This window comes from Thamnophis sirtalis, unplaced genomic scaffold, assembly GCF_051295495.1.
Source record: "Thamnophis sirtalis isolate CommonGarterSnake01/CBP01778 unplaced genomic scaffold, rThaSir2_p1.2 scaffold_11, whole genome shotgun sequence".
Taxonomy (NCBI): Eukaryota; Metazoa; Chordata; class Lepidosauria; order Squamata; family Natricidae; genus Thamnophis; species Thamnophis sirtalis.
Window position 1 is genome coordinate 22,806,724 of NW_028261391.1, and position 22,802 is coordinate 22,829,525.

The 22,802-nt window shown below is 45.4% G+C and overlaps 1 protein-coding gene across 2 annotated transcripts; it reads left to right on the forward strand.

The window, feature by feature from the left end:
- The first annotated feature begins 3,335 nt into the window (after nucleotides 1-3,335).
- SHOX2 (SHOX homeobox 2) lies at nucleotides 3,336-17,521 on the forward strand. Of its 2 annotated transcripts, none has more exons than XM_014062486.2 (5): nucleotides 3,336-3,612; nucleotides 6,743-6,951; nucleotides 12,871-12,928; nucleotides 13,359-13,447; nucleotides 17,228-17,521. In XM_014062486.2, the coding sequence occupies exons 1-5, from the start codon at nucleotides 3,336-3,338 to the stop codon at nucleotides 17,519-17,521; spliced, it is 927 nt and encodes a 308-aa protein (XP_013917961.2). The 2 variants fall into 2 exon arrangements, with proteins under 2 accessions (XP_013917961.2, XP_013917962.2); XM_014062487.2 differs by having other exon boundaries at nucleotides 17,264-17,521.
- The last annotated feature ends 5,281 nt before the right edge of the window (nucleotides 17,522-22,802 follow it).

Genomic DNA, 22,802 nt, shown 5'->3' on the forward strand with positions numbered 1-22,802 from the left:
GTATGCTCAGAAGTAAAGTATTTAAATAATTGATACGTAGTAAGGAAATGTTATAGAGCTTCAGGTTCAAGTGGCATTCCTGTATTCATTTCTCTGGGAATAACTCAGTCCTGGGAACTAAATGTCAACTTTTGGTGAACATAGCCAAAATTGCACTGTAATGCTACACCTGTATACATGCTTCCATGAAGTAACCCTCACTAAACACAGAACAGTTGATTACTAAATTGGATATCTGAATTTACACCTTAATGTCCGAGTCAGAACTACTTGTACATGTATTCGACTTAAGTGATAGATTGGAAGTATTTCCTTTTTAATTCTTAATTGTGTACCCTCAGTGGAAAGGTTATTTTGCAATTGTACTAATGTAAAACAGAAATTTCTAGCTCTCACTAATGTCACATCTGGCATTTTTTGTATAGACTCCTCAATTCACTGGACACAGTGCAATTTATTTCCAAGTCAAATGCATAAACTTGTACAATTTCTTTTTTTATGTATTTAAAAATAAATTTAAATTAACACATTAATTCATTGTTTTGTTTTTCAAATAGAATTTTCATTTGGTAATTAAATGACACTGTCAGAGTCACTTCACTGGAAAGTTGTCTCTATGTATTAGTTTTCTTTAATACAGTGAAGGAATATACACTAGAGCTTATCTGGAGATGTAGGAAACTTGAATTAAATCCTGTCATAGTCACTGAAAAAGAAGGAAACACCAGGATTAGTTTAAAAAGAATTTACTATAGAAAGCTTTTATAAGAATTGATATCCGAAGCCCCCATTCATTTCTCAAAATTTCTTTCAACTTGAATAGATGGTGATTTTCAAGAGATCCCTTTAAGATTCCAGAGTTAATATTTCTACTTTCCAATTAGAATTATATTCATATTATTCTTTTTACTTTACGTGAAAAGCAATTTCTGTGTAGTCTGTAAAACACGTTACTCACAATTCTGTGGTTTTCTAGGAGCCTGTATCACCACTTTCATTTGAATATGAGCAGATTTAACTGAAAGCCATAAAAGAGTATAAGATATTCTGACAATTTTCTAATAAAGTATTTAAAAGCTTAACTTTTACTTCCTACATCTAAAACACATTTAGATACATTGATTTCCTATAATGTACATGTTGCTTATAATATTAAATTATCCGAGAAAGAGGGGAATATATATCTCAATATAAAATAATGTAGAAAATATTTGGAATCATTCCATCCAAATAGAAAACTTTGCATTCCGAGGATTAAACAACAAAAGGTACTAATATTAATCAAAGGAGGGGAGCCAAATAGCAATGAGCATTTCAATTTGGCTTTTAAATAGTGCCTAGGATTCTTGGAGTATGCAAAAAAAAAACAACCCATCCTATCTGGGCAATATAATTGCTCAGAACCTTTCAATCTACTCCCATGAGTAAACTCACATCCCTTCGTGCCTCCCCCATAGGAAGTATTTGGAATCGGACGTCTCCCTATTTATTTACAAAGAAAATGTCAGGGGCACTTGATCTTACTAAAAAAATGGACATGGGTGGACTTGCATCTAATGATTGAGTATTCATGGATTGTAAATCCAGATTCTCTCAGATGATCCCATTAACTCATGCTGCAACTATATAAGAGATGATACTTTCTCCCCTTTTAACCTTTATCCTCACCGGCAAATCAAAAATATGACTGTTTCCCCCTTACATCTCCCAGTTAAAAAGTTCCCAAAATAGAGAATCTAGACTCCACTTGCAATTTCAATCTGGAGACTATTTGGTACCATAATCAAATAGTAGCAAAAAAAAGAAAAGAAAAAAAAGGCCTCAACAAGCAAGTTGGGATCTGGTTAGTAATATTTGGATGGAAGACCACCAGGGAATCCCGAGGCAATAAGCTAAAAGGGGAGCTGGTAGGGGGAAAACAGTGACTGCCTTTGCTTTCTCTTGCCAAGAAAACTTCACCAACCTCTCTCCTAGCATCACGCCTGATTTGGATGACACTTTATTATCAAAAAGAGGCAAACTGAACTCCTTTCCTAGTAAAACTAGCGCAGTGACGATCTGGAGAGGGACCGGGTTTGCTTAGTCGGGTGTCAACGACTCTGGGAAACCCGAAGAGTTACTGGAGAATGAACCCAGCTGCTATTGTGGCAGGTAAAAGGGATGGAGTATCAATGAGTGGACGGGGCAAAATTGTATGTGTGTCTCCAAAAGGCTAATTCTGCCAGAAAATGCGCTTCTTTTGTTTGCTTCCCTCCGCCACCCCCGACCTTCCGAGTGCCCGAAAGGCCACAACTGTTGCAGCCGTCTTAAGCTCGCTGCCTGGAAGCCGCGGGGCACGGCTCTCAAGGGAGCCACTGCTTTGGGGCTTTGCCCTACAGACAGCTCTCCCCAGCGAGCTCTGCTCTTCTGCCTCTTGCCGAGGTCAAGAGCCGCGAATCGGGGCATTGGGATGGGGGAGAGCGCCGACCCAAGACAGGCAGGTTTCAAGAGAGGGTCAGTCCGTCTCGGGCTCGGCGAGTTCTTCCTTTGGCAAACGGTGGGCCAGTCGCGCCCTCCCTGGCTTGTCGGCGGCCAGGAGCGCTTCCACGGGAGACGTTTGGCCAAAGCGCTCTTCTTTCCCTTCTGGCAGCCACCCGCCCGGGCGACTCCTCATTTCAGCCCCTCCCCTGCAGATCCAGCCCCCTTACTCCCCCCTCCCCCCGGCGTTTAACTAACTCGGGACACCAGCGCAGGAACCATGCCTAATTAAATTAATTAGGGCTTGTTGTCAATCCTGGATTAATGGCCGAGAGAGAGCGCGCGCGAGAAAGCCCGGCAGCCGGATCTGGAAAGGGGGCGAGGGGCGGGGTGGGGTGGGGGGGAGACGGGGAACTTCTCCCTCTCCCCACCCCCACCCCTTCCCCGCCTGGCTCCTTTTTCTCTTTCGGCGGTGCGCCTGGGCTGCTCTAGGAGAAGAAGGGGGTTCATCCCCAGTACCAGAGGGGAGGTTGTTTGCTCCCAACGAGGGGCTGGCTCTGCAAAGTATAAATAGTGGGGACTTCAATCACCGAAGCCCAGACAGATCGGAACTCTTCGCGGGGAGAATTGTCAAAGGTCGGTTTTTACAAGCTTCGCTCGGGGTTGGGAAACCTCCGCTCCCATTTAAGGCTCCAGCCAGCCCCTCTGCGGCTTTTCTCTCCCTTCCCCCACCCGCCCTCCCCCTCCTTTTTTTCTTCTTCTTCTTCTCCCCCCCCTCCCCCTCCTCCCGACCCCCTTGATGTGTTTATTGGGGGGCTCGGAGCAGCCAGAGGAGGCGAACGAGGGGGAGAAAAAAAGAGCCCAAAGAAGAGCCGGCGATGGAAGAACTTACCGCTTTTGTCTCCAAGTCGTTTGATCAGAAAGTGAAAGAGAAGAAGGAGCTGATCACGTACAGGGAGGTGCTGGAAAGCGGACCCGTCAGGGGAACTAAGGAGTCCGGAGGCGCCAACGAGCCCAGCGCGGAGGAGAGCGATAGCCCGGCGGTCCGGGGAGCTGGTGGAAGCGGCGGCTCGGGAAGGCGATCGCCGGTGCGAGAACTGGACATGGGCGCCGTCGACAGAAATCGGGACGCGGACACTCCTAAACTCAGCGAAGGTAAGAGCCCCGGCTTGGATGGGGGGGATGAGGTGGGATGGGATGGGGGGGCAACAGGCGAGGCCGGGGACCACGCGGGTGGCTGGGGGAGATGTGGGCTGGGGGTGGCAGGGAGAGCCAAGGGAAAGGCGCGCCTCGCTGAGCGAGCGAGCGAGCGCGCGCGCGCGTGTTGCTTGCGTTTCCACGCTTGCTTGCGGGTTCGCTCGGAAAGCCCCACCGAAAAAGATCCGCGTTGGGTCCGGACCGACAAGAAAGCGGCGAGGAAACTTGACGAGAGAAAAGGATGGAGCTCGGCGGTCCGATCTTCGGCGCCCTCAATTTCGCTCTCTCGACAAGCATGGCAAAGCGCTGAGAATATTGAAAACTAAACCCAATGAATGGAAAAGAAGAAGGAAAAAGAAGCCCACTCCGGCCGTCCCCCAGGGAGGTACGGTTCTAGGTAACCGGGGGTGGGTGGGCGGAAAGGGTGGAATTCTACCTGTGGATTTTTGTGGGGATCGAGTGTGGATCCCTTTTTGACAGAGGTGCTGGTTAGGTTGGCTAACTGAGGTTTTCCTTCGGTCCGCGTTGCCTGCCTGGTTGACTGTAGGGATTTATCTTGTTTTGTTTAGGGTTGTTTTCCAGAGAGATATTTTAATATAGGGCAGACTAGCACGCACAACGCTCCAAAGTCTTTTTACCGCCAATGTGGGGGGTCCGATTGCTCCTCACATTACTTTTTTTCCCCCCAAAACGTTTAAGCTCCTTGAGAAACAGATATAGCAGGTCACTCTGAAGTCCACCTTTACGCTATTAAAATATTTACGGTTGGAAATCGCTTCCACCAAGCGAGTCTCCTATATTTGCAATGTAAACAAAGGCGGAATTAAATAAATCGGCCCATTAAAAAGAGGATCAGAAAGCTTTCAGGGTAGCCATTGTTAGGGCATCAAATACCACGCACAATAAAAGTAAGAACATTACATTTTATCTTTCGCAAAGTACACTTCAAAAAGTGTCAAAATTGAAAGACGCAATTTATAACCACGTTGTGAAAGAAACCTTTAATCAGAAGCGGCACTGAAATCCGAAGAGAGGAGGCTTCTTATAGCTTTAATTTTCTGAAGCCTTCAGGACCCATCTGCAGTTCTATTGAAAAGAAGAAACCGCATCAGCGTCAAGGAAGGAAAAAAAAAGAAATCCTAAGCAGGGCCGTAGACCTTCCTTCCTTCCTTCCTTTGCTGATCCAAAGAACTCTGTGACTTTCAAGTATATTTGAATATCTGTGTATGGTTTGAGTCAGCGAATGCCAGATTCCCGGAGAGGAGGTGGGGGTGGTTCCCCCCCCCCAAACCCTTTTGTTTAACGAAAGTCGCTCCTTCCAGATCGGAACTGGCTTGAAAACCTGAGCCGGAAATGATTTGCTAAACAAATTCCGAATATGATTAGAGAGGGAAGCGCAATGGCGATAAACAAACTTCGGCGGGGCGATGGGCAAACCGTCCCAGGGAAAAGGGGAGAAACCGAGTCTTTGAAATCGGGAAAACCCCGCGGTGGGCCTTGATAGCGAATAAAAGTAAAAGCCGGGCCTGGTGTGCATAAGTGAAGGGTTTGTGTCTGCGCGCGGTCGGCTGGAGACGCGAAAAAAAAATGAAATAAGAGGAAAAGATGAAGACCGACTCTCTCTCTCTCTCTCTCGTTTATAATTAATGACAGCAGGCTTTTGTCGCAGGAATCTATAAACGTCCAAATTCCCTGCGTGGATCAGTTTTCATTTTCATCTGGAATGGGAGGAGAGGGAGGGAAACCAGGACAAAGAGGAGGCAATTGGGGTGGGATACTTTAAACTTTAAGACATCAATATAGGACCGAGTTGTTATTGCAAATATTTCGTTTTTGAAGGGGCATTTTTTCTGTTTCTCTAACGCATAGCAAGCCAAGGATAGTTTCAACTACCCCAAATAGGCCGAGGAAAGATTGCGTGTGGCAGATGCCGCCTCTCTCCCGCACCTGCCGCAAACCCGCCAGTCTTGGAAAAACCAGGCGGGTTAGGTAGCTTCCAACGCGCGTCGTAATTGAGTTTCCTTCCCTAAGAGCCATCCCATCTCAGAAAGGCCCCAGTGGAGTGATTTTAGGGGGAGGGGGAGTCGAAGGGGGGAAAAAAGACTACCAAGTGTGTCCAGAACCCGAAAGATTCCTGCACCGCCAACTTCAGCGACGGCTCGGATTTTTTTCACGGTCATTCCCCCCCCCCCGCCTCTCAGATCCAATCATTCTTCAGATCCTCTTTCCAAACCCAAAGATCTGGCATCCACGTGTCTAAAAAAAAAGTAGCTCTGGTCGACTTATGAGTCTTTCTAAGTTCAGTTTTTCAATTCCTTTGGCCTCTGTTCTGCAGAGGATTGGGAATTATTGGAGCAAGCGAAAGGGATTTTGGATCCCACTGCAAAACTCGGGGAGTTTTCCTAAATATTCCTAAGAAAGTCTTAGAGAGAAAGAAAATCCGGTGTGTGTGTGTGTGTGTGTGTGTGTGTGTGAGAGAGAGAGAGAGAGAGAGAGGGGTGGGTGGGAGAGGGAGAGAGAGAGAGAGGATGGGAATCTTGTGTGTAATTCGTTTGAGACCCTGGGGTACAATTGTTTAAACTTTTAAAGCATCAAGGCTTTGCATCTCATACCTCGAAGGAGGTTAGGATTGGATTGCGCTGCAAAGGAGAAGAAACCCTTTTGCTCAGCTGTTCAGAAACAAGTCGCCTGGAGTTCAGCTTCCTCCCCAATAAAGGCGTTCATTTGCTCGCCGAAATCCATGGGACATTGAAACCTTGGTTGGTTGGTTTGGGACGGGGGTGGGGGGTGGGGGAGGCGGCTCGGAAGGGAAGACCTAGCCGGATCGGAACGGCAAGCTCTTCCGCTTGGCCCACTACCGGGCGCCTTCGCCATCCGAGTCCTCCAGCCGCGAAACCGTTATGGGAGGTGACCTTTCCTCCTTCATTGATCTCTGATCCTCCTCCCCCCCTCTCCTCCCCCTCAGCTTAAGGCAAAAAGACACGTGGGGGAGACCCGGCGATCAAACCAGGCCCAGCGCTCCGGGGAAGAAGGTCCGGCACGCGGCTCTGTCTGATCGCCTTTTTTTTCTCCCGCCTCGCCCCCCCAGTTTCGCCGGAGCTGAAAGAGCGCAAAGAGGATGCCAAAGCGATGGAAGACGAAGGACAGACGAAAATCAAGCAGCGGCGGAGTCGCACCAATTTCACCTTGGAGCAGCTGAACGAGCTGGAGCGGCTCTTTGACGAGACCCACTACCCGGACGCCTTCATGAGAGAGGAGCTCAGCCAGCGGCTGGGACTGTCGGAAGCCCGGGTGCAGGTGAGGGCCGCCGCTTGCCCAGGAGGCTGGGGAAGGGGTTCAAAAGCGAGGCTTCCCTCCGACTAGCCGCTTCTGGACGCGGGGCTGATCGTGGGGAGTGGGGGGGGGCATTGTCCTCTGAAGCATCCCGGAGCCGCAATGCCGGTGGGAGTGGGTGACATTTGGGAGCGAGGTTTTGACGTCGCCGCCGGACGCTCCTTTTGGATCCCGGCTGGTTTCATTCTACAATGAGGCCGCCCCTTCTCCGGCGAGCTTTTGCTCGGCCAGGAGCCGCTATCTCTTCCATCAGGAAAGCAGCACACGCCCTCCCCGCGAGTGGGTGCCGATCCCCCACGGAAGGATCCCCGGTCACTCCGGCTTGCAAAGCTTCCTAAGGGTGGAAGGCGCGTCTGAATTGTTTCGAAAGACACTTCAATTAGGAGGGACATCCGTGGCCGGGATGGGGCGTCCGTTTAGCGGACCCAGCAGGTTCCGACGAGGCGCGAGCTTTTTTCCCGGTATCTAAAGGCAACGAAGGTAGCTGCGCCGATCGTGAGTCAGATCCACCCACCTTTAGCACCGCTCGGTCTCATTCGGCGGTATAAGCGAGCCTCCCCGTCAACACACCGGGCCCCTTCCAGAGCTCAGATCTCTTCTTTAAATGTATTGGGGGGGGGGGCGAGACCTTAGTACCTGTAATTTGCTTGAGGCAGGTTTGATGGCGCGTGGGAGGAGACATTCAAATTAGGCTTCACCTGGTGTGGGATGAATTCAGGTTGTTCCTCCGACCGCCGGAGGAAAAACGTATTAAATGGTTTTTGAAAAACCTTGCTTCTGTTGTCCCACTGACAAGCCACTTTCTAACTGTTACTGTTGTTGTTACCGCGGCTGGGTTGCTCAGTCGGGGTTTATGGGATAAGCCACAATTGGCTGGAATTGAGCAAAATGTGAATCCAAAGACAAACAAACGATGGGGAGGCAAATCACTGGTGCAAAATGCAGCCAGAGGTTAACCGTCTGTGAGAGAGAGGAAGATAGACCAAGATGGGAAGGCCAACCAAATTTCGGGCTGAGCTTCCAACTGCAGGCTAAGCTAGCTGAGTTGTGACTCCATGTGTGAAAAGGACCAGCCATTGAGTAGTGTTAGTGTATGTGATCTCAGGCAGGCAACTGGGTTAAATCAAGTAACTGTTGGTTCAGCAAACCACAATTTAGTTCGTGCAAAGACAGCCACTGGGAGTGGGACTCCAAATAAGATCTTTCCCATGGCTTCAGTTCTAGCATTTCAGGATTTAAATTATATCTGTCTAATCTTTTCATCTGGAAAAATGTATAGGGTCATACCAAAGTGTATCCAGGTAGATAGTATAGGCAGGCACACACACACACACACACACACACACACACACACACCTTCCTTTGAGTATTGACTCTCTCTCTCTTTTTTAAAGGTTTTAAACAGGAAATTGGATGCGTATTTACAGTGTATTTAAAGCTTCCTTCCTTGTAAGCAATTTTTAAAAACTTCCAAAAAAGGTGAATGGAAAGGAAGGCTTACATACTGTTCAGTTTAGAGGCTGCAAGCAAGTTCTTTTTTTTTTAAAGCTGTTTTTGGAGACCCCCCCCCTTTTCCTACACCTTTCAAATTTTCCCTAATGGTCCTTGAGCCAAAGTTTTGTAAGCTCCCTCTTTTCCTCCGAAGATGCTGGCAAGCCAAACGCCAGGTTCATTTGTCCAGTGTTCGAGTGAACACTATACCTCTCTATCTGCCGTGATTTCCCCAGGAAAACGGACCCGCTTTTGTGTGAACCCAAGGAATCGTTTTAGGCCCTTGAACATCTGCAGCTGCTCGCAGAGAAAACTGATCCTTTCCCCCTCCATCTTGGCGGCATGGGTTGCCATCTGCACCACACCGGGCTCCAGTTTTGAAAGGCTTTCTCTGCATCTTGTAATCGGATCAAGCCAGAATCTGAACAGTCGAGTTGCAGCAAAGGCAGAAGGAAAGGGGGGGTGGGGACAGAAGCACAGAGTTTTGTTTTTTTAAAGATTTAACCAAGGGAAAGTTGGAAGGAAAAATAACACCCTCTCTTTGTGTTTACTCTTGTTACTCCTTTCCGATTGTCCATTTCTCTCCATTGCTCTTTAGTTTGGCCTCTTAAAACACACACCCTTCCAAACGTGGCTGTCTGTATTTTGAGTAGTAGGTCTAAAAGGGAAATGAGAGAGAGAGAGGGAGAGGGAGAGGGAGAGGGAGAGGGAGAGAGGGAGAGAGAGAGAGAGAGAGAGAGAGAGAGAGAGAGAGAGAGAGAGAGAGAGAGAGAGAGAGAGAGAGAGAAGTGTGAGGAATTAAAGGCTGCTTGATTCCAGAGTAAGGAGGTTTGGTTGCCTCAACAAAAGAATAACTGGCGCTTGGTATAATCCGTAGAGAAGAACTTCCAGAGATTTGCATTGATTAGAGTCTGGATCCTTTCAAATGGCCCCAGAAAAATGCCTGTGAGTTGGCTTTAAGCATCCTCTCCTGCCTGGTTCCCCTTGGCAGATGGCAAGGAAGAAGAGCTTGCTAGCTACTGTGAGAATACTAGAAGCTGAAATCCCAGTCTCCAGACCTTTTCCTGCTCAGCTTCACCCAGAAGCAATGGGCTTAGGTGCTGGTGGGTTTACTCCTGAGTAATGAGTATGAGTCTTTTGGCTTTGCTGCTTTGCGTAGCTGCACAGGATCCAATTGCTTTGCTGCACCGTCTTTGCACCGTCTACAGAGAGTTCTCTGGAAGCAAGTCACAATGAAGTCAGATGGGACTTGTACCCAGGAAGCAGGCAGGCTGGGTTCCCTTTGCTGCTTTTGCTCAGTGGCTGCTGCCTCAGGAAAAGTTAAAGGGAATGGTAGCTTTAGCCTGAAACCCTGGAATCTCTTGCAAGCAACTCCCTGAAAACAAAATAGTGTCTTTCGCAGGCTGAGTGAGCCTTCCATCCCACAGTTGGCTTACATGTCTATTTCTTTAAAGCTAATAGGCAGTGCCCTGAATAAGGTTAGGTCTAGACTCTAGAGCATTTGGGTCATCTCAATGTGTCCTAAGGTGGGTTCTAGGTGTGCAGACATCAGCTCCCTTCTTTTCAAACTCACTCCTCCTTCTTTCAAAGAAAATCTGCAGCTGAATATCTGATTCTTTCCCTTTGAAGGACAGCAGGTTTCGGTCACTCCTACCTTCTTACCCTCTCGTTTTACACACTAAAGCTTGGAATCCAACCAATTTAAAATAGAACTCACTAAAGAAACAAGGCAGTTCACTTTTAAGCTTTTGCTCAAATGTTAGTCTTTCTGAACTCAATGGATCTTCATAGTATCTTCTTTTGAACTCGCCTGGAGTACGTGTGGGATGGCAGGGGGAAGAATAGATATAGGATCAGGCAGTCCAAATTTGTTAAGGGCTAAAGCTCCAACTTTATTCTCCTTCTTCATGCTTTTAAAACTTTTTATTGCTTTAATATAACCAGAAATGATATCTTGCCTGCTGTGGAGCTGTTTTCACGTTTTCTATCCCCCTCCCCTAATATGGGAACAAATGAGATTATCATAATAATGAGATCATTATTCTGCTTCTGTATTGCATGCTGGTCCCCAGAGAAAGAGAGCATTTCTCAGCTTCTTTATTATGACACTTTTATGACCCTCCACCTCAAAGTTTGTAATTAAATGCTTTGGTGTTTTGTTTTTCTTACAGAGAAAGCTAATCAATACAACTAGCTTTTAAGGCGCTCATTCCTTTTTGAGTTATTTTTTTTTTACATACATATATTTTGGTATTTTGTGCAAATATCCAAAACCCTTGATCCAATTTCAAACTTTCAGAGTTAGGTCAAGTAGAGAAGTTCAACAGGGATGCCTCAGCAAAGATTAAACCGTATTAGCAAGAGAATCAAGAAATAGAGAGTTTTGCTAACTTGTGGGATAGGAAGGGGCAGGGTGACAGAGAGTTAGACTTAGGTTTTGATAATCCAAAATCCTGTTAATCAGGCCCCACTACTAATGTCCATCTTGTATTGGATACTCTATTTCCCTTTAGGCCCTAAAACTATGTAGTCACACATTCTGAGCCTAGGAATTTGTTTTCACCAGGATGAACCCATCAGCTCAGGTCCCTTTTGTCCTCTTTTAATTCCAAACTCTTCTTCTTACCACCACTGAATTTGGAAAGAAAGAAAAAAGTCCTGGCTTCCGTTGTTCAACTGAGATTCAGTGCATATATCTACTGTAGACTTTAACAGTGTTATGGCATCTGAAAGTCTTATAGCATAGTTATTAGGGCACAAAGACTCTTGATGGTTTCTGATGCTTGGAAGTTTATGTCATAATAATGTTCTTTTAGCTTTGAAAGCATCACAAGAGTCTGTTGCTTTTGTTAAAATCTGGAGAGTTTCCAACTCATCTTCTCATGTCTTCCTAATTCCTTTCTGCCCTCCCTGGTTTTAGAGTCCAAATAAATTTTCCTTCTGCTCCATCTAAGTGAGCATCTTGCATGATAACCCCATTTTTAATATTTGACCATAGCATATGCCTCTGAATCTTAGATTGGAACTTAAGTAGCTTTCTCTGGAAGACTTTTTTCAAAAATATAAACTAGGGGTCACCCAATTAAGTTCATCCATTTTACTTCCTCTTATACCTGCATTTTGTGTAAATGTTTAATAGAATTACCAACAACATTTACTCACAAATAAGGTCAATTGACTACAGAGACTTCCAGAAAATTGAATGTAAGAAATAAACCTCACTCTCCTCCAGTTGAAAATCATAGGACTTACAGCAGACATCTAGACACATATACTAGGAGACAGGACTTACTGAGCACAATGGGATCAATCCCCAGTGAATCTGTATTGGGTTACAGCATTAAAGTGCTTAACAGGCCTGAGATGAAATACATTTCACTCAGAAGGGAAGTAAGAACCATTGATTTTACAGAGGAAAATTTCAATCTATCAGCGTTTGCATGGTATAAATTTCTTTTGAAAAATAGGGATTGCTTCCAAACCATTGGAAATATTTTCTGCCACCATCTGTGCTTAAGATTCAAGCCTAGTTTCAACTGAAATATGAAAATGTAAAACTAGTTTTCATTTCAACTGGCTTCAGATTTATTCAGAAAAAGGCACATAAACTGTGTGTGTGATTACAAAGCAGTTTATTGATGCATTTTACAATGTTTAGCATACGTGTGACAGATATCTTCTACTGTACTATTTCTTAAATAAGCTACTAAAGGTACTAAAACGTGTGACGTGCTTGATGCAAATATTTGATAACTGCAATGTTTGAAAATGAGACAAGCGTCTCAAAAGTGAACATGTGAATGGCTTTTTCCACTCTAGATCAGCTAGATTATTTACATATAGAACAGAAACAGTCCAAACTTTGGACTGTAAGAGTGAGAACGGTGCCTTTCCAACTGTGAAGGTGCTTTTGGGACAAGGGTAACATCTGAACTCTGATACATATTCAGAATCTAGTTCATTGTGAAGGAGAGTGTTTCATTCTGCCCTTGGAGATAGCTGAAGGGAGATTCAGAAATATTCACTGTACTTCCAACATTTGTAAGGCAAGGTGTTACAGTTGACTGACGATCCTTGTGATGCAATCATACCCAGGCTTATTTAAAAAGGAATGCAGCTGGGTTTCATGGGATGTTAGATTGGGGCAGCCTGAGGAGAGTCTAAAGTTGGACAAATAATTGCAGTGTGCAGACAGGGAAAAGATCTGAAAATTCTCTAGAGGCCAGAATTAGATGGAAATAGGCTGGGCATAGCAAACAGGAAGGGAAGAAGAATCTCTGCTTACAAAATGCAGCTTTCCTGTAATAAACATGGCATCAGAGAAATCACTTAATATATATAGTTGTGGCTTTATATTGACTTGTTTGCTTTTCTCCCTGTTTGTCTGCCCAGGTCTGGTTTCAGAACAGAAGAGCTAAATGCAGAAAGCAAGAAAACCAGCTCCATAAAGGTACGTACGTGAATTGGAGCCAAGGGGGCTTTTGCCATAGACATACCTTCTTTAATTACTGCGCTCTTAAGTGTCCTGCCTGGTTTGGGTGCTGTAATCTCTATTGAACTTCCCTAACATTGCAGATTTCTGCACATTTATCAGCCTGAGTTAGTTGGGATACTAGGGGACTTCCTTCAGTGCAAAAGTACATCGGATAGTGCCACTTGGGATAGCATCAAGAGGAGCAGGGAAGCTATTTGCCCAGGACTGTGGGGATGGAGGCAATCAGAAAAAGTCCTTTTTGTCTTACACTTAAAACCCAAATGGCCTAAATGCAGGCACTAATTGTTTTAGCTTAATATCTTCAAGTTCTGCTTCTCTCTCCCTATTATGGCTGGGAGACTCTGGGGATAAACATGGACCATGATTAAATTCTTGTTTGTTTCAGGGGTCCTCATTGGAGCAGCAAGTCAGTTTGAAGCATGCCGAGTTGCTCCCTACGTGAATGTTGGGGCTTTGCGGATGCCTTTCCAGCAGGCAAGTATTAGGGCCAACCATGGGCATCTCTTGAGACCAAGGGCCCACCAATAGCTCCCATTCCTTTCCTGTAGTTCTCTCCATCTTTCTCTTTGGAGACAGAAGCCCTGGATGTGTGTGTGTGTGTGTGTGTGTTTTTGCTGAAAGCAAATGTCAGCAATTTCCTTCCGCAGGGGAAAGGGAGAGGTGTAGAGGGTAAGAACGAGTCTTCCTTGCATCTGTGGAAGATCTGCAGATCATTCTAGTCTTCTGCATGATTGTATTGAAACAATCATCATTTAATTCCCCTACCAGGGTACTCAGGTTTGCTGTGGAAAGCTCTTTAAAAAAAACACGGGAGGGGGGATGGAAAAACTTTTCTCCCTGCTTTGATTTTGCTAAGATCCAGTTCTCATGGTTGTAATTTCAAGGAACCAGGGGGCTGGATTGGCATAGAGCCATCAGGGATCTGGAAAGATGCCAAAATCGTGAAGCCAAATTTGGCAAGTTCATTCAGGACATAAGCCTGAGATCCAGGACCTTTTTATCCATATTACCTGGAGAAGATTGCATTATGTGTTCAAGGAAGTTTTACTTGCGGATAAATATTGAAAGGAACAATCTCTGTGTGGACCAGGCATGTTTAATCAGATAAAGCCCATTGAATGTAATGCAGTGAAACTAGTAAGGCCAATTAGAAAGGCAACGCTTGATGCAGCCACAAAGTGCTCACTCCAAAGAATTGGATACAAGGATAGGCATCAAGACTGAATACACATATCCTAATTTTAGTAGAATGATCTTTGTAGGATTTTAAAAAAATCATAACTGACATAGTTCTATAAATAGAATTCTATTTAAAATAGTTTAATTTATATTCTTGCTGTCTACTGGAAATAGTATTTAGTGTGCTTTTTAAAAACCCATATAATCACTTTTTTTTCCTTGGAAATTCCCTTTTAAATGATCTATGATTGGTGAATGAAGGAAAGCCTGACAACCCTGTTTATAAACATGTTGGGCTCTTGCCCAGCCTAGCTGATCATCTTAACACATTGATTTCTGGGGCTTCTGTCTCTAAATCATGGCCATTACTTCGAAATAACTCTAGTTGATTTCCAGGGGATTTATAATGGATGTATTAGAAATAGCATCTTGGAGCCATAAAGCCAGAAGGTTTTTAATGACTTGTGCTCAGTCCAAACCAAAGTTGTCCTCCTCAGGTTTGCTGCTAGTAATGGTATACTCTAGATGGTGCACACCCATTAAATAATTGTGGACAGATCATTCTCTTCTAACCTTTGTTCAGCCTTTCCTAACCTGGCACCTTCTAAATGTGACTGGACTACCTTTCCCAGAATTCCCAATCAGCACAGGCAGCTCAATCCTGATGGGGATTCTGCTAGTCGTAGCTTGAATGACCGATCAGTACGAAGTTAGAAAAAAGCAGCTTTAATATACATGAAATTCAACGCTTTTTATTTTTTTATTGAATATACATAGATTTTGACTATGATTAATCCTTTTACATAGGATTAAATGTTCTTAGATTCATCAGAAAGAAAAACTATCAAAAAAAGGAGGCTGGTATCCATGATATTCATAACAATACAGCAAAGCGCGCCAAACAATTATAGCTAGTATCTGTGTAAATCATAATTTTACAAAATTCAGGCAAAACGATGACTAGAACCATAAATATTTTCAGCCTTTGAAGAACTCAGAGAAAAGGCAAGAGATAAAAGTATAGTGTTGGAATTTGTATCTACTTCTTTAGGGTTACAATACTCAATTCAATAATATTTAGGCAGCCTAAATATTTCCATAATATGTATGAATTAAGAATTAGCAGGAGACATATATAACTTCCCCATATTAAAAGTATTTTGAAAAAAAAAACAAATTCAGAATGGATAGTCATAATATCAGTCAAGCACATTTATTAGAACCAGAAGCCTAAGGTTTAATAGCTAGTAAGACAATTAACTACATTTTAGCCAATTTGCCATCACTCCTAATGGATAGCTAAGTAGCACATATACCATTTGACAGCTGCCACAGAATAAAACAGTAACAGTACCAGAAGCCCTAAACCAACATTTTTGTGCTTAATATGTGTAATGAACATATATAAGTAGACAGACCAGTCAATCAATGCAAGATGCAGCAGACCCATCAGCAGGAGAAACCGATCAATGAAGCAATGCATTTTTGAGTTCAGGCAGTCAGTCTTCCTGTGTCCATCCTGCATCTTGGATAATGACCCCCCCAAGTATTTAAAGCTTTCTTTAACACCTCTCCCAGAACCTCCCCACCACAACTAAACATAACATTAAACAAGGCTCAGCTTTGAAACAAAAGGACTGGTTCACCCATAGAAGACTAGAATAAAATGAAATTTGTGATCAACATGTTTGGAGCATGTGACATTAACCAGACTGTCACATAAAGCTGCCACAAAATTCATTTGATTTGGTATTACATGGGTCAATAAGTGTGTTTTGCTAATGAGGATTTAGGTTTAGCATGATACATGATCCTAGGCAAGAAGAACTGAATAGATTATTTCCTGGCACTAGATCTGCTTTAGCTCTCCAGTCATTTTTATTCTGAAAGCTGAGCTTTTCTTCTTCTCTTCTTGGCTTACCCTTGACTAGATGATAGTCATTCTGGTGACTGCTTGTCTAAAGACTATATTAGCTGTTCATGTCATTTACTCCAGCTAGACAGAAACCTGTTTTTTGTGGTGTCTGTCTTCGAATATTTAGAACCTGCTCTGCAAAAGCTCAAAACAGCCTTGACCTGTTGTTATGGATGTTATATACCTGTTTTGAGACTCAGCCAAGTACTGTGAGAGCACTTCTGCAACCTTGCCATTTACTTCAGGTGCTCTTATTGTGCTTTTCTGAATGTGATGACTTGGAGGTTTCATGTTGTGAGTAGCTTGAAGAGTTTGCTAAAATAAGTAGATGCAAAGCTGTAAAAGCATCTTAAGAGCAAGCCCCATTAAATGCTGTCTCTTCCAGTTGTGAGGATGTACCAGTACAACCTATAAATGTTAGGCATTACTCAGAAGCGAAGCTGGTATCAATGGGGCTTATTCCCAATGAAATATATTATGGTTTTGCCACCTGATAGCTAATCCCAGGCAAGCTTCTGAACTGAACTTCAACTCCCCCTAACCACCACAACACAATTTTTAAGGAATTATTAACCCTTTACCAGAAAATAAACCCAGCACTCTGCACAACTTGTTCAGTGCTTCACTTACAGAGAAAAAGGTGGAATTTAGGAAAGGCATCTATTTTTCTCATTTTAATTTGTCCTTTCCCCCCCAAAAAACAAACAAAAACAAAAACAAAACAGGGAGAGGAGGAGAGAGAGAGAAACCCTCTCTGCCTTCTCTGTATATGAAATCCCAGGTCACATAGCACCACAATTATCATTTGTTTGACCTTGGCTTTCCCTGCTGTGTGAACTTTGGCGCTGCAAATTTGTAAACCATGCTTAATGAGGCAGGCAACCTGGTTTCATACATCACCCTGACCCATGGTTTAATAGATAAAGACACCTGGTTGGGTTCACCCCCTGCTAAGGCATAGGCTAGTTCTTTTGATGGGGTTGAAGTTTACCCAGGACAAACCCCAATCAAGTCAGCTAATTTCTCCCCACCACAGGATTCCCACCCCCACCCCCAGAGAAGAGGGTGCGCGCGCTGAAGGGCAGGGGAGGGGGACCCCCGATGGCTCGGCGGTCCGTTATAACGCTCTTGTCTCTCTCCATTCTCGTTACACCTTTTAGGATAGTCATTGCAACGTGACGCCCTTGTCCTTTCAGGTGCAGGCCCAGCTGCAGCTGGACAGCGCCGTGGCGCACGCGCACCACCACCTCCACCCGCACCTGGCGGCGCACGCGCCCTACATGATGTTCCCGGCCCCGCCCTTCGGCCTGCCCTTGGCCACCCTGGCGGCGGAGTCTGCCTCGGCCGCTTCGGTAGTGGCCGCGGCGGCGGCGGCCAAGACCACCAGCAAGAACTCGAGCATCGCGGACCTCAGACTCAAAGCCAAAAAGCACGCGGCCGCGCTGGGCCTGTGACTCTTGGGGCCCCGAGGGGCGCGTGGCCATCCTATCGCAGGCAGCAGCGCGGGGGCCCGGGGGGCAGGCTCTCCGGACGGGCTCCCCCGCCACCCTCCCGCGCTCCGCCTTCCGACGGAGACCGACCTCGGCGCCAGGCCGAGCCCGGCTGCGCCTGCGCGCCTTCCAAACTGAGGGCGGCCTCCGTGGGGCAGCGTCCTTCGGTCGTCGGGGCGGGAGAGCCCTACGAGGACACCGCTTGCTTCTTTGACCGAGGGAGTTGGGGGCAAAGCTTTGCTTTTTCTGCTCCGGCTGAGAAAGCGAGAAAGAGGAGGAGGAGGACGACGGGCAAGGCGGCTCCCTCATAAAAACGGAGCGGGGAAGCGCGAGGCTTCTTGAGAAAAAAGAGTTCGGTGAACTGTTTTAAGACGCGCAGCTGGGAAGTTCACACAGGTTTTTGAAACGGACCCTTTTTTTCCTGCGAAGTTCACTTTAATGCGAGGAAAGTGGATAAGAGAGGCGGGCCTCCTTTCACGTTGCATCTGATGAAGCTGGAGCTCGAGCAGCTACGAACTTATTAGAAGTGGAGATGGGGGAAGGAAAAAAATGTTACAAGTGGCGGGAGGGGGAGGATGGGAAAGGCGCGCGGTTCTTTCTCTCCCCCGACCCCCTTTTTCTCTCTTCCAACGCTAAAACTTAAGTCTGAATATTTTGCTAGGACTGTTCCGGGTCTGCATGGGGTTCGGTTAATTATTATTATTATCATTTTTTTTCACTTCTTGGCGTCCCTTGTTGGCATCGCATCCGAAATCTTGGAGGAGAAATCCGTTAGGGAGAGAAGCACGCCGCGCCGAGTTACGAGAGGTCGTGAGGAGACCTCGCAATGCAATGCAGAGAAGGGGGCGCTCCTGGCCGCCCCCCCGATCCCATCAAAAGCAATGGGCCATGTGTGAGACCCCCCACCAAAAAAAATTAGTACTCTAGCCCTGGTCGCTTAAGGCTCCTCTGATCTTCGACTTGGGTGTCTGCAGAGTATGTCAAAAAAGTCAAAATGGCGGCCGCGACGGTGCAATTGAAGCCCCGCCTGCATTCTATAAGCCGCCATTTTGACTTTTTTGACCATCTCCTGCAGACAAACCCCTCTCCCCCAGCGATAGGTTTTATTGGTGACACTGACTTATTTCCCAAAAGACATGGCAAGAATCAGGATTCCTTGGAGCCTGTTTGCCCCATCCCTGGTTTTGGTTCAAACATCCAGCCTCCTATAAGAGTTCTAGGAACGATAAATTCTAATAAAGCCACGATTACGTTATACATTTCGGACCCCCAGACCCACGCCAAGGCTGCCTATATTTTCACAACCTCTCACTGAGGATCCGTGGCCAACAGCTCTCATCCCACTAATTTCAATGGGATTTGTATGTAGCTTGTTTCTCGGGTGAAGCTTGTTTGGCTGTCGGATTTCTAGTAACCTTGGGTGTCTTCCTCCTCTCTCTTCGCTGTACGGACGGAAGGGTATCCACGGCCATCCATAAGGCCACCTCTAATAATGGCAGGGGGTACGGAGTATATTTTTAAAAAGTAAGATACTGGTGCACAAAAGCATTTATTTCGGCAATGGTAAATAATTGGTGAGTTGAGTGTTCCGTCAAACCTTTTGATCCGATCTCATAAAGGTGCATCCATTCCCGTAACCTTGTGATGTTACATAATCTATATCAATGTATTTTTTTTTCTTTTCTGAAGAAATATAAATATAAATATATATATATAGCGGTAATCTGAGCGGCCGCGAAGTAGCCGGTCCGTCCGTTCGCTCCAAGCCAGAGCTGCGCGCTCTCTTTTGCCAAGAAAATGAATCGGAGAGGGGAGAGAAAATCTCTTTGCCAGTTGAACTCTGCTAGGAACAGAGCTTTATAATTATTTGTTCTCCATGAAAACAAAACAAAAAAAATTATTTATAATGACCGTATTTTTTCTAGTGTATTTTAAGTTATTTGAGGGGAAAAGAAAAAGTGGCCAAGAAGAAAGAAACGCTGATATTTTATTTCCGTGTTGTCGGCACGAGAGTTTGTTCCACTCAGGTTTGCTTCGCTTTTATTTGTTCATTGTCGACGTCACAGTTTTCAATAAGTGCCAAGTTATGAATTAAGACACTTTGCAATCTATTGAATGGAAAAAATGAGAAAGTAAAATTTTAATTGATGGTTTCGCACAACTTTTGTTCCTGATCCTATTAAATCAATAGTGCCATTCTACCTTTTCAAATTTATTTTTCCCTTCTTTTATCTTCTTGCTTCCTGTGTGTTTAAGTGTGTTTACTTACATATTACCTTCTGCAAACTTTAGAGCAACCAAATCTGTCAAAGGGAGGTCGGCCCTTCATCCCCACATATCTTTATATTCCTGGTTTTCAAAATGGGACTTTCTTCCCGATCTCTTTGGTTGACGTTTCTCTGCCACAGAAAAAAAACACTATGCTATTGTACAGTAGGGTTCAACAATTCCTTATGCATTTTAAAAAAGCACAATGCAATCCTATAAGTCCCAATTCCAGAAAATAAACCCATGGGTTCCCTTGATAATTTCTTCCTGATACTTAGGAACACTAAATTTAGGGCTGAATCTAATTATACTGTAGGGTTCGCTTGCATGCCTTTTCCTTCTGTTGGAGATGTTGGAAAGTTAGAAAATCCAAGAGGTTTTCCATTAAAATAATCTTTCTTGGGGGAGGGGGAGGGGGTAAATAGTTTATTGTACTTCCACAGTTGTCCTTGATGCTAATTACACTGAATGAAACAATCGGGCTCTATTGATTTTGCAGAAAGATGTCCCAACACAAACCCGTTTTAAATGCGATCCCTAGGGAACTTCCTCCATCACTAAATCCCACTGCCTCGATGTCATCTCCGGTAGAAGTGGATCGGGTCATCTCCCATAGGAGCAAAAATATGATCGAAAGCCGAATTCGCGTTCCTGGAAAAGGGCTTCCCCAACGTTTGATGGGACGTATTTTTCCTGGGAATTTAGGGTTAGGGCAGCGCTCAATCAGATCCAGGGCATAAGGTCGGGTTGCAATTCTGTTATAATAACCAGTTTTCGTTGAAGGGACCCCCGGGGGAAATCAATAACGATCGCGCCGCGATCGGGATAAAGGGCGATTCCCGGCAAATCCCTGCGTGCTTCGCCAGTAACCGGCGTCACGAGGCAGGCTAAGCCAAAATCCAATAACTGCATCACTATTCAGCGTATCGTGTGGATTCAAACCTCGTGATTATTTCAATAAACCACGGCGAAAAAATGCTGGTTCGGGGACAACTAAGCCGGGCGCTATCGAAATCTCTGCTCTTGGTTAACCCGCGCAGAACTCAGGGCTCCCTCTTTCATGTTCACGGGGACTTGTAAGGGTTAGCCACTTTGATCGTTCCCACTTAGGGGAAGGTGTGACCGGCATTTTTGAACAACAGGCCGTGCTATATTATTTACCAAATTAAGTCGACTTTCTCGTGGTTGGGAGAGGTTTTCCTGCACATTATCTCCGGGGTCAAAGCATTTCAGACCTGCCGCGGGAGGAAACGTACCAACACACCCAGGAGCATCTTCTTCTGCCGCCGTTCACACAAACAGAAAAGGAAAGATTAATGGGCCCAGTGACTCCGAAGCTCCTTGGGCCCCTCCTTAGGCAGCAATCCCACCCACGCTTCCCTTGGACACACTTCACTTTGGTCATGTTCATTATAACCCAACATGACTCCCGTGGAGACTGGGTGTCGGTCTTGGGTTGTAGTGCCCATTGACTTGAATCAGCCTGATTTCTCAATCTATCCTGCAGGAAGGGCACGGTATACTATAAGTATACTTCAAACTTATGGCACAATCCCCATAATTTGCTGACAAGTTGGCCGAAGGAACCAGCCGTAGCTGGTTATCATGGCAGCTGAAGTCCAAGGTAGCCTTGATGTCTGAGAGGTTGAGAAAAATTGAGACACATACCATATAAGAAATAATATAGTAGTGGCTTGAGGCGCGAGTTATTTTTCCTAAAGGTAGACAGAATCAAGATGTCACGGGGAGGGGGAAAAGATGGACTTTAGAACGCCCTGAAAAATGAGGAGTGATGCATGGATCATCTAAACAAATTCCAGATATCCAGTAGGATCCGATTCTGGTGGCTTCTGAATCATCCCCCTCCGAAAACACGACGCAGCCTTTGGTTCGCAGGATTAGCGCGGTTTTGTTCTTCCTTCTCTGTCTGACCTCGAGAAGAGAAGTGGTCTCATCCATGTTTGTGCCCAGTTCTGTCCTGTTCCGCCCCGCAACTCCTCTGCATTTTTTCAACAATCTCTTTCTCATTACCCATCATTTCATTTGGCCACTCAAGTCCCACCCCATCCCCCGCGGGTTTTCCGATACTCCTCAAATCCATTGGAAGACAATGCCATTGATCCCACCCCTATTAGTCTACTGGGAGCGGGCCTCCTACCCAAGAAGGGTGACTTGGTGGCGAGGGGAACCTCAGATTGCAAACCTTGCGATCTTGCTTCACGTCCAAGTCGGCCTAGATTGGCACCTCTGCATGAACCGCAAACCAAGAAGCGATTTAAGTCCCGCGTGGGAAAGTCGCCGGGCGAACTCAACCTTCGAAGAACGCAGTTGAGATGGCGATCGGCTCAGAATCGAGCAACGCAAGCTTCGTGGGACGATTAGAAAGCTTCGAAGAAAGAGAACCCACAACGCAAAATGTCTAATCATTAGCAACTGAAACAGCAAAACACCCACGCATGAATATAACACACACCTGTAGGTATGTGCACACCATCACTCTGTTTTGATGTTTGATAACTTTCAAACGCCGGGCAATAAGCATTGCTTTATTTTAGTTCAATGTGTTTACCATGCCAAGGTCATAGCATCTGCCGTCCATTCACCCAAGAGTAAGTCACCTGACCCAGCGGGCTTTATTCCTGACCCAGCGGGCTTTATTCCCCACCGGGAAAACATTAGGCTGATTTCACTGATACATCAAATGTTGCTTTGATTGGAGCGAATCCTCTTATCGGAGTAACAAACCTAGGCTCCATGGATATATGAACCCCGAAACATTCTTGGCCTGTCTCCTCGGAGGTAAGGCCTTTTGTGGCCTCTTCATATTTGGGACTTCTGCGAAACCGAGGGGGAACCAATTTAACCTAAACACAGCTGTTAAGATCAAGGAGGTTTGAAAAGACACGCTTTTGGGCTGGGTCAAATCCAAACGACTCTTCCCGACGCGTTCCTTCCTTTCTGGGATTCAAAAATAGCT

Coding starts and splice junctions, on each gene's coding strand:
- SHOX2 (XM_014062486.2), top strand. CDS start 3,336: ATGGAAGAACTTACCGCTTTTGTCTCCAAGTCGTTTGATCAGAAAGTG. Junction 3,613..6,742: donor CACTCCTAAACTCAGCGAAG/GTAAGAGCCCCG, acceptor TCGCCCCCCCAG/TTTCGCCGGAGCTGAAAGAG. Junction 6,952..12,870: donor TGTCGGAAGCCCGGGTGCAG/GTGAGGGCCGCC, acceptor TTGTCTGCCCAG/GTCTGGTTTCAGAACAGAAG.